Below are 15,412 nucleotides of genomic sequence, written 5' to 3' on the forward strand. Positions count from 1 at the left end.
TTGCGTGATCATAATAATAGATAATTCTATTATTATGAATAGGGTTGTGCCATAAACACAATTTTGATTTTATCCCTTGAACTTTGAAAAATGATATTTTTTACCCAAAACAGTAACGAAGCTAGTGTTTCGTTACCCCGGGAGTGCAAGAAGAAAACATGTTAAAAGTTAGGAGTGTTGGGAACATTTCGTAAGTTAAGAGTGTTAACTACCAATGGGTCAAAGTTGGGAGTATTTAAAACCAATATCCCTAATAAATAAATAAATAAACAAACTTATAATAATAAATCCAAAGATGATGATTAAAAAAAAGTTAGGCTGAATGATCATCGCTCAATAACCTTCACATGCCAACCGGGTTATTGACAACCTGATTTACTTCAATATTATATTCTTCTGACCATTTGCCACTGCTTACAATTTCATTTCTTCAACTCGATTCAATTACGATGCCTTCACGAAGACGAACGCTTCTCAAAGTCATCATCCTCGGCGACAGCGGGTTCGTACTTTAATATTATTATTATTATTATTATTATTATTATTAGGGTTTTATTCTCAAACTTATAAATCTTGATCTACAAAGCTCGATTCATTTCTTGTGGTGATCAAATTGGTTAAAAAATCGAACTGATTTGGGTTTACGGGCTGTTTTGAATATCATTATATCAATTATAAATCTGGGTTATTGGCAATTTGCCCTAATTATTAGTATCTGAATTTGTGTGGTTTTGATGCAGGGTTGGAAAAACATCTTGATGAATCAGCATCCTTTAATACCTATGATTGCTATAGATTAAATGATTACCTGTTAAGAAAACTGATAATATTATTATCTGATCCTCATTTTCTGACTTGTAGTAGATTATGTGTTGTAAAAATTGATAGGCGCTAGTCGGGCGGTGGGGGTACTGGCTAGCGATTAATGGGATTGAAATATTTATATGTAGTTTTTCAAACTTATATACGCACACATCGAACCCTCGTTTGATCATTTTTTGTTGAATTTTTTACAAACCTTTGCATTTCGAACCTTCGTTTGATCGTCTTTTGTTGCTTAAAACTTAAGCGTGTCGATGTTGATGCTTAAAACTTGTGTTAACGGGTAAGACCAAAGGACCGTTTTTTGGGTTCGATTTCGATTACATGAACTTGCATGGGTAGAGTACCGATTAGTGATTAATCACTGATTAGTCGGCAATTGATCCCGGTTTTTGTAACACTGGTAGTAATTACTGAAAACACTCATTCAAACACTCTAAAAATATTAATTATGAAATAAAAACGTGGACATAGAATATGTTGTCTTTAAAGTTCAACTTTAGATATGTAAACAAGAAGTTTAGCAATCAATACAAGGCCACAATCGGTGCTGATTTCTTGACCAAAGAAGTGGAATTTGAAAATAGGCTTTTCACTCTGCAGGTTAGTCATCAACTATATATTTATAAAGGTTGATCATTGTTTTGAGTTTTTGCTAAAGTTGTACGGGTTGGTTTCGGGTTGAAACCGTAATTTATTTATAATTCAATCTTCCACATTTTAACAACGATTCTTTTACAATTTACAATGCTAGTTGTACCGTTTGATGTTATTATGAACTTTTTTTTTCTTAAGAAACTAAAGTCATTTACAATATTGAATTCAGAGAGGTTTGTTTGACATTAAAACTTTAAAAGTCAAAGTTAGATAGCTAACAGAGAAAAGAGGGGTAAATATGTATAAGCAACTGATAGTCATATGGAAATAGATCCTTTTGTAAACCGGTAATTATCTGTTGACTTTGACCTAAATATGTAGTCAAATCTCTGCCTTTGCAGATTTGGGATACAGCTGGACAGGAAAGATTTCAGAGCCTTGGAGTTGCTTTTTACCGTGGTGCAGATTGCTGTGTTCTTGTGTATGATGTGAACGTGCAAAAATCATTTGATAATCTCAACAACTGGAGGCAAGAATTTCTTATTCAGGTATGCTAATAATTAGCAAATCAGTTTCGAATGTATGAATGTAAAATCTTGATATAATTTTGTTGCAGGCGAGCCCGTCGGATCCTGAAAATTTTCCGTTTATAGTTTTGGGTAACAAGGTTGATGTAGATGGTGGAAACAGTAGAGTGGTATGTGTTTTTCACCGAGAAACTGGTTTTTTATTTGTTAATTTTGCATGTTTAAAAATTATCGTATGATGATAATTAGGTTTCTGAGAAAAAGGCTAAGGCTTGGTGTGCCTCGAAAGGGGATATCCCTTATTTTGAAACGTCTGCAAAGGAGGGGATTAATGTTGAAGAAGCTTTTCAAGTCATTGCTAAGAATGCTTTGAAGAATGGACAAGAGGAAGAATTGTAAGTCAAACCGGGCAAACTTTTTAAAATATCTATTTCTCATTCTAATTTTTAAACAGGTGAACACGACCTGTTTATTAAACGGCTTAGATATGTTTGTGTCTAAATTATGTCATGTCAACAAAAAGAGCATTATTATGTAGTAATGAGTTTTGACTAATATGTATGATTTTGTTGTGTGGCTTTTGAAGATACTTGCCGGATACCATTGACGTAGGCAGCACAAGTCAACAGAGGGCATCTGGATGTGACTGCTAGAGTTTGATTACCATTCTTTACAAACTTTGTATCTGTACCATTTACTACAAACGTCTTTTGGTCCGTTTATTTGTGTGGATGGTTCGACTGTAAATTTGGTTTGAAGTTCTTTTGTGTGATATTCTTGCAATCTATTTCATCCGATTATGATGTGAAGAGTGTAGCTATAGTGATGCATTGTCTTGTGCATTTAGCCTGAGCATCTGCTATAGGAGAGTTGCAGCCAAGTGACTTGGTTATGCATCTAGGCTTGGCTCGGGTGATGTTGATCTTAAATGCCTTGTGGTTGTGGGATGTCAAATTCGTATATATACGGTTTCAAATAAGAGCGGTTCAAGTGAAGGTTTAAATAGTTATCGTTACCAAAAAAGCGTGGCTTCTTTTTATAGCAGCAATAAACACACAAGACGGTTGTGTGAATTTGTTGTGAAACCAACTTAACCAAGAAAAAACATGTTTTTTTACAGTTTAATGTGGTCATGCAAATCATGATTCATGCATTCAACTAATGTTAAAATGTTCTGTAAGACTATAACAGATAACTTATAATTTACCAAATATTGTTGTGGTTATGCATAGGTTTGTTGATTGTTTGTAAGCTCTATAACCAACTCCCATAAGTGGATAGCAGGTTGAAACAAATCAGTTTTGGTCAAAATAAGTACAATTTATATACTAATTGAAATCTTTTATTTGAAAGGTAAGCTCAAATATTATTATTTCATTTAAGTTATGAAGCAAGTGATAACATAATATTTTGTGTGGAAGCGGTGTAGCTAAGACTTGTCACTTGTCCACACTGTGACTTTAGGTTCATTTGTGAGACATCAACCGGTAGTATGAGAAGTGACACGTGGCACTTAATTGAATGGTAAGTCAATATAAGGTTATTAGTCAACAGTATGCCTTTTCAGAACCCAATGTGTCTGAATGAGTCCAAATATCTTAAATTTTCCTTGACAAGGATGATAGAGAAGTCTTATCTCTTATGCCATCCGTAGTGGACGAATTGTTTGGGCGATAAGAGGCGATGACGGGCTACAACACCCCCCCCCCTCCGGCGATTTCAGGGGCGATAGAGGGGTGGGGGGGCCGGGTTTTTCTCACCCTCTCTTCCTTTACCTTTATTATTATATTCATATGTGAGTTGCATATATATATATATATATGGGCTAAAACAAAAACTCACTCTTTGCTGATTGGGCGTCACATACGCCTCATTTTGTAGTCATTCTACTACACATAGCCTTATGAACTAAACTCAATAATATTAACATATGGTAATAATCTAGTGGCTAAAAGATAACTTTTGATTAAAATTTTAAAATACAAGGTTAACAACATTTGTGCCAATGTTTATAACAAATGAACCATGACTAGCTGTGACTTAATTCACTACTTGCAACAGGCTAACATGGCAACAAAAAGTAAACCTTCTTCTTATTATTACTACATTTATATCGTGTAGTTGTATACGGAAATGACATTACATTTATATTACTTTTCTTTTAAAAACGTACCATTTTATAAAACCCTAGATCTTAAACTCTAAATTTAGTTTTTAGCGATCTCTTTTTTCCTGTCCAATTCCGCTTGTCTTGACCTCCACCTAAAAAAGGTCCCAAACACTTGTTCCACTTCTTCAAGGTTTTTACCTTGTGTTTCAGGGTACAAGGTATAAAAGAAGACAAAACCAAACACTGCGATACCCGAAAATAAAAAGAAGGCCCCGCCAATACTAATCGCCTCGAACAAGGATATAAACGTCATTCCAATAGTACCACTCACCACTCTGCTCATTGCCACACCTAAACTACACCCTTGGGCTCGGAGTCTTAATGGAAAGATCTCCGAGCTGTAGACCCAAGTGATCGGGCCCATACCGATCGAAAAAAAAGCGACATAGGATAGGATCATGGCAATGCAGAGTGCTATAGCCCATGTGATCTTGTGATCCGAGTGGTCAATGATGGTCAATGCAAACCCGAGGGACATTAACGATACGATCATGCCTGCTACACTAGCTAACAACAACGGTCGACGCCCAACTTTGTCTAGGAAAAACGTGGCCACGAGAATAAACATTGTTTTCACGAATCCGACGGCTATTGTTGCAAGTAGTTGCGGTGTGTCCTTGACAATCCTCGCCTTCTCAAAGATTCTCGGGCTGTATAACACGACCGCATCAATCCCAGTCGCCTGTTGGAAAAAATGGATGCCGACGGCCGCCAACAATATGTGACGGACCGTGGGCGTTGGATGAACCAACAACTCCTTCCATATGCCTTCACCATGGCTTTGCCTTGACACTTGCACAATATCATCATTACAATCTTCAGGGATGCCAACAGCTTCCTTGATGCCGACGGCCGCCAACAATATGTGACGGACCGTGGGCGTTGGATGAACCAACAACTCCTTCCATATGCCTTCACCATGGCTTTGCCTTGACACTTGCACAATATCATCATTACAATCTTCCGGGATGCCAACAGCTTCCTTGATGTCAGCCAACCGAAGCTTAGATTCTTCTAAGCTATCGGAAGTCTTATCCAGGACACGTTTGGCATCACCGAGGCGTCCTTGCATGACGAGCCACCGAGGTGACTCAGGCATGCCAAGGACGCCCAATGCTAGGAATATCGAAGGGACGCCTCCTATTCCTAACATGAATCGCCATCCCAAGTGTAGCGGAAGCTTCGAAAAGGCATAATTTGACACATACCCAAGCAATATTCCTATAAAGGAAATTATAATAATCATATCCATATTAAATTTTCAAATACAAGCTTTAGAACCCGTGTACTACACTGTATGAAAAATATAAGCTTACCAACGTTAATGAAGACTTCGGGAAAGGAGGTTAGAAAGCCACGTGCAGACGCCGGAGAAACCTCGGCGGTGTAAACCGGAGCTATCATAAGTGCATATCCGACGCCAATTCCGGCAACAAAGCGGCCAACCATGAGAAAGGCGTAGTTAGTAGCGAAACCCATCAAGATTGCTCCCACGAAGAAAATAGCTCCGGCCAAGACGATGGTGTAACGACGACCAATCCAGTCGGAAGTTCTGCCGGCGGCGGCTGAGCCGGCCAACGAGTACAGGTTCAGAATGCCAACTAGGATCTCGATTTGACCGTTAGTCAAATCAAGATCTCTTCCTATGAATTTTTGGGCCCCACTCATCACACCAATATCTACAACAAAACAAAATTACTTATTTTTAGCATGTATTTTTACGACGAATTTATTTTAATCCTTGTTGTATCTTATGTTCGAATCTAAGATCTTCTCGTTTTAAAACCCATATTTTTTTGGTTTTGTATTTGTTAATGAACCACCACCCGGTTAATTGTAATTTTTTGCAGTTGTATTACTTTTTGTACAAAATTAATATAATTTTTTTATATAAATTAAAAATAATAATGATTAAAATAACCATTTTCGAACAAAAACTTTCATTAAACAAGGCAAACTAGCGAAGAGCTAGGGCCGAAACAAGAAACAACTTAAAAAGAGAAATTACACAAACATTCCAACTTAAAATAGTTTATTGAAGTGATATATTATAATCGAACATAAGATTTTTAAACATATTCTGCGTGCAATAACCGAACTGAACCGAAGAACGATGAAACCGAACTGTAATTAACCGAAAATAAGTTTCTTGTTTACGGCCCTGGTTAATCGAAATTAACCGAACAAACTATACATATTTTCATATATTTTTACATTTTATATCTCTATTTCATATATTTTTTTATATCTATATCTCCATAGGACCATATCATATATTGCTAAGTAAAAATTATAGCCTAAATTTGATTTTGGTTATTAACTAAACCAAAAACCAACAAACTAACTGAATAGACCAAACTGATTAACCGAAATCCGGCTGGTTAATTCGTTAGAGGGTAACAACCGAACCAAACCGTACACACCCATGTTCATATTCATTATTTATTAATAAGTTGTAGTTCTAAATATCTAAATAAGTATGTTATATTTACAAGTTTAGATAAGATATATAACATTGTATTGTTTTTAGAATGACGTCTTATGACAAATAAATCTTTGCACCTAACTTTCGTTTCATGCTACAAAAATACTTATCGTGTGGGATTAGTATCAACGGTTCTTTATTTTACAAATATTTTTGCAACAGACTTGTTACACACTTCAAATATATAGTTGTTGTATACTAGCACAAGTTGTTAGGTATTTAGGTTGTATGGTATACATTTAAATGTTTCATTTTGGATAAAATCATAGAACTAAATCTCATTTGTAAATTGTTTTTTATCTTTAATATTATAGGCTTTCGATTATGTCGACCGGTGTTTTTAAAAGATATGTTAGCATGTTATGATATAAACAAGAATATAGATGAAAACAATTGGGTGGGGGGGGGGGGTAGATTACCATAACCAAGCAAAACGGAAGTCATGGAAGCCAACATGGCGCAAGCGAAAGCATACTTGTTCTTCTTTGGTGGTTTTGGTGGGTCGAAGTCGGTGATGAGTTCTTTGGACTGACTCGAAACACCATTTTCTTCCGGTTTTTGATCGGTCATGGCGACGGTGTGGTGATGGCAAGAGAGGGAGAGAGTAAGGGTGGTTAGTTACAAGGCATGTAATTACATAACCTTAGTTATGTGTTTCTTGTTGAGTTGTGGTTAACAAGATAGAATGGCATGGATATAGAGTATGTGGACTGCCTCAATTATATCAGCCAACACACAAGCCAATGTGTCTACTTCATCCGGGCCAGTTGAGATAAAAATGTCACCCTTTGAAATCATATCTTTCCATATTAATTTCGATTTTTAAAATCATTTAATAAATATTTAAACATGAATCTTTTTAGCTTTCATCCTACATTCCTACCCTATACAAACCCTCTAATAATGGAATTAATGCTAACTTTTTATTATAAGAAATTTATAAAGTAAATCATTTTTCTACCTTATGTGCTTTAATTCTATTTGAATATCCAAATATCACTATCTTCTAAAAATGCAACATCTAGGTTATGTGACATCTTCTGTATGCAATAAAGTAGAATACTTATTAAATAAGCCTATGAGGTGGAATATACAGGGTTTGATTGATTGAACTTATTAGATAAGCCTTTTTTTTTAATTTAGTTGTATGGCAAATTCTTGTTGACTAAATGACCTCTTATTTCAGTTAATTTTGACTGAAGAGGAAATTTTTATCAATGTAAATTATTATTGTGTTATAGATATTGTACGTGTTGAAAGTAATTTCGGATTCCAAGTTACAAGTCGGTGAACTTGAGGGACCAATAATAACAAGTAGGTCATAGTGGTTATGTTTCATAATTGTATTGTAATTATAATTGGTAATGTCTTTGCTAGCAAGTTAGGTTAGTCTATATAAACCAATGTATGGTTTGACATTATAGATTGTGATGCGTGAGGTGTAACCGAGTTAGGGTTTATCTAGAGACACACACGAGATGTAACCGAGTTAGGGTTCATCAAGAGTCAAATCGAGTTAGGGTTTGATAGTTTGTTATCAGTTTTTTGAGTTAGATTTTCTGATTAATATAAACGAGAGTTATTCGTTTAATTCGTGTGTTGATTATTGATCCGGGACATGAGTACATTCATCATATGTTTTTAATTTTTTAGAACTAATATATTTGTTTAAACATGTGTTTCATTTAACTCCCCAAACCACTTGACACAATCTTGTTGTAATTGGGTGTCAACTTGGTGTTTTTTACTTTTTTTTTTGGTGACCAATGTCTTAGTGTTACTAGTCACAAAAAACACCAAACGTTAGATATATACTGTAGAACCCGAAGTACGTATAAGTTAAGATATATACAATTTTTTTAATAGTAACGGGTCCACATGGACCACATTATTTGTTTCGAAGTTTTGGGTCAACAACGATAGGCAAACTGATCCACACAAAAGTTGAAAGGTTGACCACTGAGCACTGGTGCTACCAACCACTCTTAGATTTCTATATTCAAATGTATACTCTGTATTCTATATATCTCCAATGACAAACTCATCACAAAAAAAACTTCAGATTCATTTTGTTACTAAAAAAAAGTTGAAAGTTCGTTGCATTGCGTCTCGTTCATGACTCTAAAAACTAATTATGATAAATGTAAACAATTGGTTTTGAATTTTTGGTTTTCAGAGTTACGTGTGAGTTCGATTCATTTATGGGATATCTTCGGTTTTATACTTGAGTTTTAGATGATTGGGCCTTTTGAGTTTTGACCAAAACATCAGCTTCCTTTTATTATATAGATACTTCATCAATAATATTCTATAGATAATAGATATTTGGGTGTTGTTTGTTTTTATGAGGTAAAATGTTTGTAGTCTGCGGATCATATCTGCAGTCATCTGTAGTAGAAAAGTTGGACCAAACCTCTGCCGTCTGCATAAAAAAGGTTGTTTATTTTTTAACATCTGCAGACTGCTAAAATCAAACAGATAAGCTGAAATTTAAAAAAAAAAATTATTCAACTTGGAAATTTAAATAATAGTCAAACAACACTGAAATAATATTTATAAAACAACAATAACATTTTTTTTAAAATCACATGTTCCGTACTTTGCATAAACAATGTTATTTGATGGAAAATTGGTTTTTATTGGTCCCAACTATTTTATTTTTGCCGGCGGTGGTCCCAACTATCATTTTGGCTGGCAACGGTCCCAACTTTCACATACGTTGAATCCACCAGTCCGCGACTAACGGAGTACTAACTCCGTTAGGTAAAAGCTGATGTGTCGTCCTAGTTGTCAAAAACAGCTGACATGGGCATCCTACGTGGACCGCCGGTCTTCCTAGTTGTCAAAAACCCTAACATTTGATCGCAAATAGACCAAAGTACCAATCCGCATCCAACGGCCAATAAACCTTGCACTGTAACCCCACAAATTTCTAAGGATCCACACTATCAAACTTCAACCTGTAATCCAACATCAGATGATGGCATAGTTCTTAAGCAAACAAACAAACAAATGAAATTTTTCTTAATTGGAACATACGGAAACCATCTCTTGGTCCGACTCGCAGCTGCCGCGAATTTATCTACATTATCCATCTCTGTCACTTCCATTTCACCACCGTTTTTCTTCGAAACATTTTCGTTATTCTTTTTGCGTCTCCTTCCGCTGCTACCAACACTATTATTAGGTTTCCTCCGACATAAACGTGCTCTCGGTCTCGAACCATCGACAGACCCAAAACCAAGCCCTAACTTAACAACCCCCTGACTAACCTTCCTCTTCTTATTCGAGTATGGAGTGCAGGGAGATGTGGCCGAGTAGACAATGTCAAGCGGAACGTACCTAGATGATGATTGTTTTGGATGTGTAGGGGTTAACAATTGGGAAGAAAATGCCATCAAATTTGGGGGAATTAGGGTTCTTGAGTTAGAGATAATTTTGGGATTTAGAGGGTGTATAATTTGGGAATTTATGTTTGTATAATGTTTAATATAAAATGTTGGTTATAATACACAGCCGGTCCACGTAGGATGCCCATGTCAGCTGTTTTTGACAACTAGGACGGACACATCAGCTTTTACCTAACGGAGTTAGTACTCCGTTAGTCGCGGACTGGTGGATTCAACTTATGTGAAAGTTGGGACCGTTGCCAGCCAAAATGATAGTTGGGACCACCGCCGGCAAAAATAAAATAGTTTGGACCAATAAAAACCAATTTTCCTTATTTGATAGATGTTGTGATTAAAACAATATTGATGGTGAATTTTGAAAGTTGAGAACAATTCCTCTTGTGTATCTATTACTTCTTTTGTTAACATATAAAGACAGATGGTATGTGGTTAGTTAGTTAGTTAGTTAGTTAATTAGTTAATTGTTTTCTATTTGGGTTGAATGTGGTTAGTTAGTTAGTTAGTTAGTTAGATCTTTGGTTATGTAATGATTTTGTGATTTGGGTTTTAAATGTTTTATAGTTGCGAGTTATGCGAAAGCGCAAGGGAAGACTCCGGTTGCTTTCGGACCCACGGATCTGGTCTGCTGCAGGATTTTGCAGGGGCACACTGGCAATGTAATAAGATTGGAGTTTTATGTTAGTTTGTTATTGGTTTTGGATGTTGATACAATTAGGATTGAGCAAAAACCGAACCATAACCGACAATCGGTTATGGTTACAGTGTCTTTATTAACCAACTTTTAACAAAAAGATCGAAATTTGCCGAGTTAATTGTGTTGAAGGTTGATCTTTAAACGAGTTAGATGGCAAGTTTAGGCTTGATTAATTAGGATTTAGTTAATATGTTGAAAGTAGTTTAGATTTATCTGTTTAGTTTTTGAATGTTTCGTAAGTGCATCTAGTTTGTTTTAATTAGGGGTGTAAGTGTAAATGAGCAAGGCCGAGCTATGCTCGAGCTCAGCTTGTGAGTTGTTTTTTCAAGCTCAACCTCAGGCTTTTTATTAGAGTAAATTGCTGTTTTAGTCCCTGTGATTTGTTCAAATATACGGTTTTAGTCCAATAGTTTCAAATTTGTGATTTTCGTCCATGTGGTTTCATTTCACCTGCAATTAAACCCGAATTCATTAACCCCATTAAGTCTGGTCGTGAAATCCATCAACGTATCCTTCACGTGAGGGGTTGTTTTGTCTTTTTTTTCTCAAATACACCCTAGCCTCTCACGTGAGTGGGCTTGCGAATTACGACTGAGTTTATTTGGGGAGAAAAAGGACAAAAATGCCCCTCACGTGAGGGGACATGCTGATGAGTTTAACGACCAGACTTAACGGGGTTAATGAATTCGTTATTAATTGCAGGTGAAATGAAACCACAGGGACGAAAATCACAAATTTAAAACTATTGGGCTAAAACCGCAGATTTGGACAAACCAAAGGGAGGAAAACCGCAGTTCACTCTATTATTTATTAATTAAATTGTATGCGTTTTTAATTATTTTTATATGTTTTAAGAAGAAACCTTAAACGAGCCAAAGCTTGGGTGGGCGGTGTAAAATTAATACATAGAAGTCCAAAAGAGGTCAAACTACAATTGACAAGACGAGCCTAAACAAACTTCCCATACAAGGCTTGAGCTCGGCTCGGCTTGTATATTATTTATTAAATTTGATGTGTTTATAATTATTTTCATATATTTTGAGAATAAACCTTAAAGTAGCCTAAGCTCGGTTGGATGTCTTCAATAAAACTAAAGCATGTCTTCAACTAACTCAGGTGTATTCACTAGATTGGACTCCTGAAAAGAACCGTATAGTTAGTGCATCACAAGACGGAAGATTAATAGTTTGGAATGCACTCACAAGTCAAAAAACACACGCGATTAAACTCCCGTGTGCTTGGGTTATGACATGTGCATTTTCTCCAACCGGACTGTCGGTTGCATGTGGTGGTCTTGATAGTGTATGCTCCGTTTTCGATCTCAACACACCGCTTGATAAAGATGGAAATTTACCAGTATCAAGAACGCTGACTGGACACAAAGGTTATGTGTCGTGTTGTCAGTATGTTGCAGATGATGATACTCGCTTAATTACCGGCTCTGGTGATCAGACGTGCGTGTTATGGGATATTACTACAGGGTTAAGAACATCGGTGTTTGGAGGTGAATATCAATCAGGACATACTGCAGATGTTTCAAGGTATATGTTTTTCAAAATATTATCAAAATCATCCAGTTATTTGTTTATGCGGTTGTGTTGGTTGTTACAGTGTGTCGATCAATGGGTCGAACTCAAGAATATTTGTGTCGGGGTCTTGTGATGCGACTGCGCGTCTTTGGGACACGCGTGTGGCGAGTCGAGCAGTGAGAACGTTTTATGGTCACGAAGGGGATGTTAATTCGGTGAAGTTTTTTCCAGATGGAAATAGGTTTGGAACGGGATCAGATGACGGTACTTGCAGGTTGTTTGATATTAGAACGGGGCATCAGCTCCAGGTGTACACGCCACATCAGCAGAAGGGCGATAGCGTTACTTCTAATCCTAGTGTGACTTCTATTGCTTTCTCTGTATCGGGACGCCTGCTGTTTACTAGCTATTCTAATGGTGATGTCTTTGTATGGGATACTTTATTGGCAGAGGTAAAGTTTTTTATTTTCTTTACCCCAAAACATAACTTGTTTAACTTCGCGTCGTGTTTGAATATTAGGATATATTTATAAGCATATGTTTATGTATGGATCATGAATAAGTTTGAGTAATGTATTTCTTCTATGATATAGGTTGTTTTAAATCTTGGAACTCTCCAGAACTCACACGAGGCTCGAGTTAGCTGTCTGGGTTTGTCGGCTGATGGTAGCGCCTTGTGCACGGGTAGTTGGGATACGAGTCTCAAGGTTAGCCCAAATTCTACATTTTCATGTTCTGGTCACCTGAGTCAATAATAAATCTTTTTCTCGTTCTTGAAGGGCATATTAGACTTTTGATAGCAGAATTTTTTAAAACATTATCATTCCTTTTGATATACAGATTTGGGCTTTCGGAGGGCATAGGACTGTGATATGAATATCTCAGAACACGCGGTGGTAAGTTGGTAATTAGTGACCGATTTTAAATCTTTCTTGACACGTGTTTGTTGACCTTGTGGACTGAACATAAACTAGTTCGGGTACGATAAATAGTAAATATTATTGTCTTATTTTGAATCGTGAAAAAACCCGCCATCTATTCGAATGTTGGCAGTAGATATACTGTTGGCGTCATTTTTCGTTTTGAAATATTATATTTGAGAATTGTTTTTCTAAATATACTCACTTAAAAATTAGTTGATTTGCATTAGCACAAAAAATTTACACAATGAGAAAGAGAATATAAATGAAATCATGAATCTTATTAATATGATTGATAGCCAAGAAATAATCTCCTAATAGAACTTAGTATATGCATTCCCTTGATGATTACTTCATTTTAGAGGAGCACCATTGCAACACGTTGGTACCATTGCGCTACATGCTCACTCCATTTTTCACTCGGTTACCCCATTTCTGAAACAAACTATAGTCTATAGAAACACCTCACGCAACGACTTTCAAAACCGAGTGAAACCTTTTCGAGTTAGGTATCACTTTGATTGCCAATAGTTATTATCACATACTAACGAACCCATGGGTATGTGATTGCGATTCACTCCAAATCCTCCACCAAGCAAGACGTCGCTCACCAGCAACTCTTTATTGTGACCAAGAAATCAAGACAAAAGCAACAATAGAAGAGAAATGTGGACAGGATCAACGTTCTTCGGTTAGTTTGTGTTGGTGTGTTTACTTGGGCTCCTATAGCAATATAGGGTAGAGGGCGTTTTCTTTGTATTTTAATTCGGTAGAAAATACATAGCTTACACGTTTTCTCTCTTTGTGGGGGTCCTAAAGATACACACACACCAATTTGGGGGCGCCCCGTCTTCAAGATTTTGAGTGCGCAAGACGAAGGCAAACATTCAAACAAAACACAATTATAAATAGGTTGATTGCTAAATTGCTTCTGGAATATGAACATAAGCCCATTTTGATTACTAGCATGGTAGCACTGAGTACCTACATAAGTTTGTATTATTTGTTAAAAAATAATAATAAAAGGTCAACAAACATATAGAAAAAGTAGACAGAAAAGTACAAAATACATAATAAAATATTAATTTCTTTTATCATTTCCTCCGGTTCTCTAAACTAAAAGCTCCTTCTCGTTGTAACCCGCCGGAAAATATTCCGACAATGTTTCTTTTTCTATATCCTTCTTCATTCTCTTTTTCTCATTATTTTACAACTCACTCATCCAATTTTACATGTTAATGTTTAAAGGACTTGTCCATGGCTTTATAGCCTAGTGGCATCTTGGTGGTGGGATAAGGCTTAGGGACCATAAGGTCCTGGGTTCGAATCCTACAAGGGGGTTTTCCCAAGATTTATTGGGTTTCCTCATGAATTGGTGGTTAGGCATTATTGCCTAGTGAGATGGATATAATCGCGTGGTTCTGCTGGTGACACGATGATACTCCAGTAGTCCGTGAGTGATCCTAATTTGCCGTTCAAAAAAGAAAATGTTTAAAGGACTTATATATAGATACACATGTATAAAGCTTTTAAAAAATTTTGTGCCCTCCGCCGAAACCATGCCCTAAATGGTCGCCAAGCCCAGGATTGGGTCTGGACCGGCCCTGTTCGAGGGTTAATATTTTAGAGTATACAATATTCCTAAACAGGTTAATGGACTTCTCCAAAATCATCTTTATAAAGTTTTACATGTAAATTCAGACATTTTTGTTAGGTCATACGGTATGCTTTAGCGTCCAGGGTGCTAAAACTGAGTTGGAATCGTAAAGGCCGTTAAAACACCACAACACCCTTGGGATTAGGTGTTATAGGCCAAATTCGTTAAACATCTTAACAGGCATGAAAGAGGGTGAAGGGGGAGATATGTAGGTCCCTCTACACAATAATTAAATTCAAATTTAAAAAAAAAAGACATAAAAGAGGGTTGCAATATTTGGCTATTTGCAGAAGGTTAGTAGTGAAATTGTGTAAAATGTGTTATGCGAAACCTACATGGAGTTATAGGGCGTGATGGTACACCCTACAACGTTACGTTGCTCATATGTATATATGCGTGCACTTTGGCTTTGCGATTTAAATTCTGTTTCTTTTTAAACCCAAAGTTGTTAATTTGTATCAAAGTTGATTTGCATCAAATCAAAGTTTGGCTAGGCTAGCTTCTTGTTGATCTTCGCTTTCTACTTTTTAATATATTTCTTGATTGAACGTTCAAAAAAAATTGTATCAAAATTTTAAATTTTAAAAATGATTGATGAATA

At 36.2% G+C, this 15,412-nt stretch overlaps 3 protein-coding genes across 5 annotated transcripts; 2 read left to right on the forward strand and 1 right to left on the reverse strand.

Annotated features, from left to right (window-relative positions):
* Positions 1-1,284: 1,284 nt before the first annotated feature.
* LOC143593831 (ras-related protein Rab7-like) lies at positions 1,285-2,752 on the forward strand. The gene is made up of 5 exons (XM_077073322.1): positions 1,285-1,425; positions 1,821-1,967; positions 2,036-2,116; positions 2,196-2,341; positions 2,533-2,752. Exons 1-5 carry the CDS (start codon positions 1,300-1,302, stop codon positions 2,597-2,599), a joined length of 567 nt encoding a protein of 188 aa, XP_076929437.1. The 5' UTR covers positions 1,285-1,299; the 3' UTR covers positions 2,600-2,752.
* A 1,174-nt stretch (positions 2,753-3,926) lies between these two features.
* LOC143593832 (polyol transporter 5-like) lies at positions 3,927-7,270 on the reverse strand. 3 transcript variants are annotated; one of them, XM_077073324.1, is made up of 4 exons: positions 7,021-7,270; positions 5,433-5,795; positions 5,074-5,337; positions 3,927-4,932 (listed from the first exon to the last, which is right to left on the reverse strand). In XM_077073324.1, exons 1-4 carry the CDS (start codon positions 7,169-7,171, stop codon positions 4,154-4,156), a joined length of 1,557 nt encoding a protein of 518 aa, XP_076929439.1. In that variant the 5' UTR covers positions 7,172-7,270; the 3' UTR covers positions 3,927-4,153. The 3 variants fall into 3 exon arrangements, with proteins under 3 accessions (XP_076929439.1, XP_076929438.1, XP_076929440.1); XM_077073323.1 differs by having other exon boundaries at positions 3,927-4,901; positions 5,046-5,337; XM_077073325.1 differs by having other exon boundaries at positions 3,927-4,895; positions 5,013-5,337.
* Positions 7,271-10,429: 3,159 nt separating this feature from the next.
* On the forward strand, positions 10,430-13,246 carry LOC143593821 (guanine nucleotide-binding protein subunit beta-2-like). The gene is made up of 6 exons (XM_077073317.1): positions 10,430-10,439; positions 10,573-10,667; positions 11,822-12,246; positions 12,317-12,686; positions 12,828-12,941; positions 13,075-13,246. Exons 1-6 carry the CDS (start codon positions 10,430-10,432, stop codon positions 13,108-13,110), a joined length of 1,050 nt encoding a protein of 349 aa, XP_076929432.1. The 3' UTR covers positions 13,111-13,246.
* The last annotated feature ends 2,166 nt before the right edge of the window (positions 13,247-15,412 follow it).

The sequence above is a fragment of the Bidens hawaiensis genome, unplaced genomic scaffold (genome assembly GCF_021521415.1).
Source record: "Bidens hawaiensis isolate Kalapana, Puna unplaced genomic scaffold, B.hawaiensis_p1.1 tig00042837_1, whole genome shotgun sequence".
Lineage (NCBI taxonomy): Eukaryota > Viridiplantae > Streptophyta > Magnoliopsida > Asterales > Asteraceae > Bidens > Bidens hawaiensis.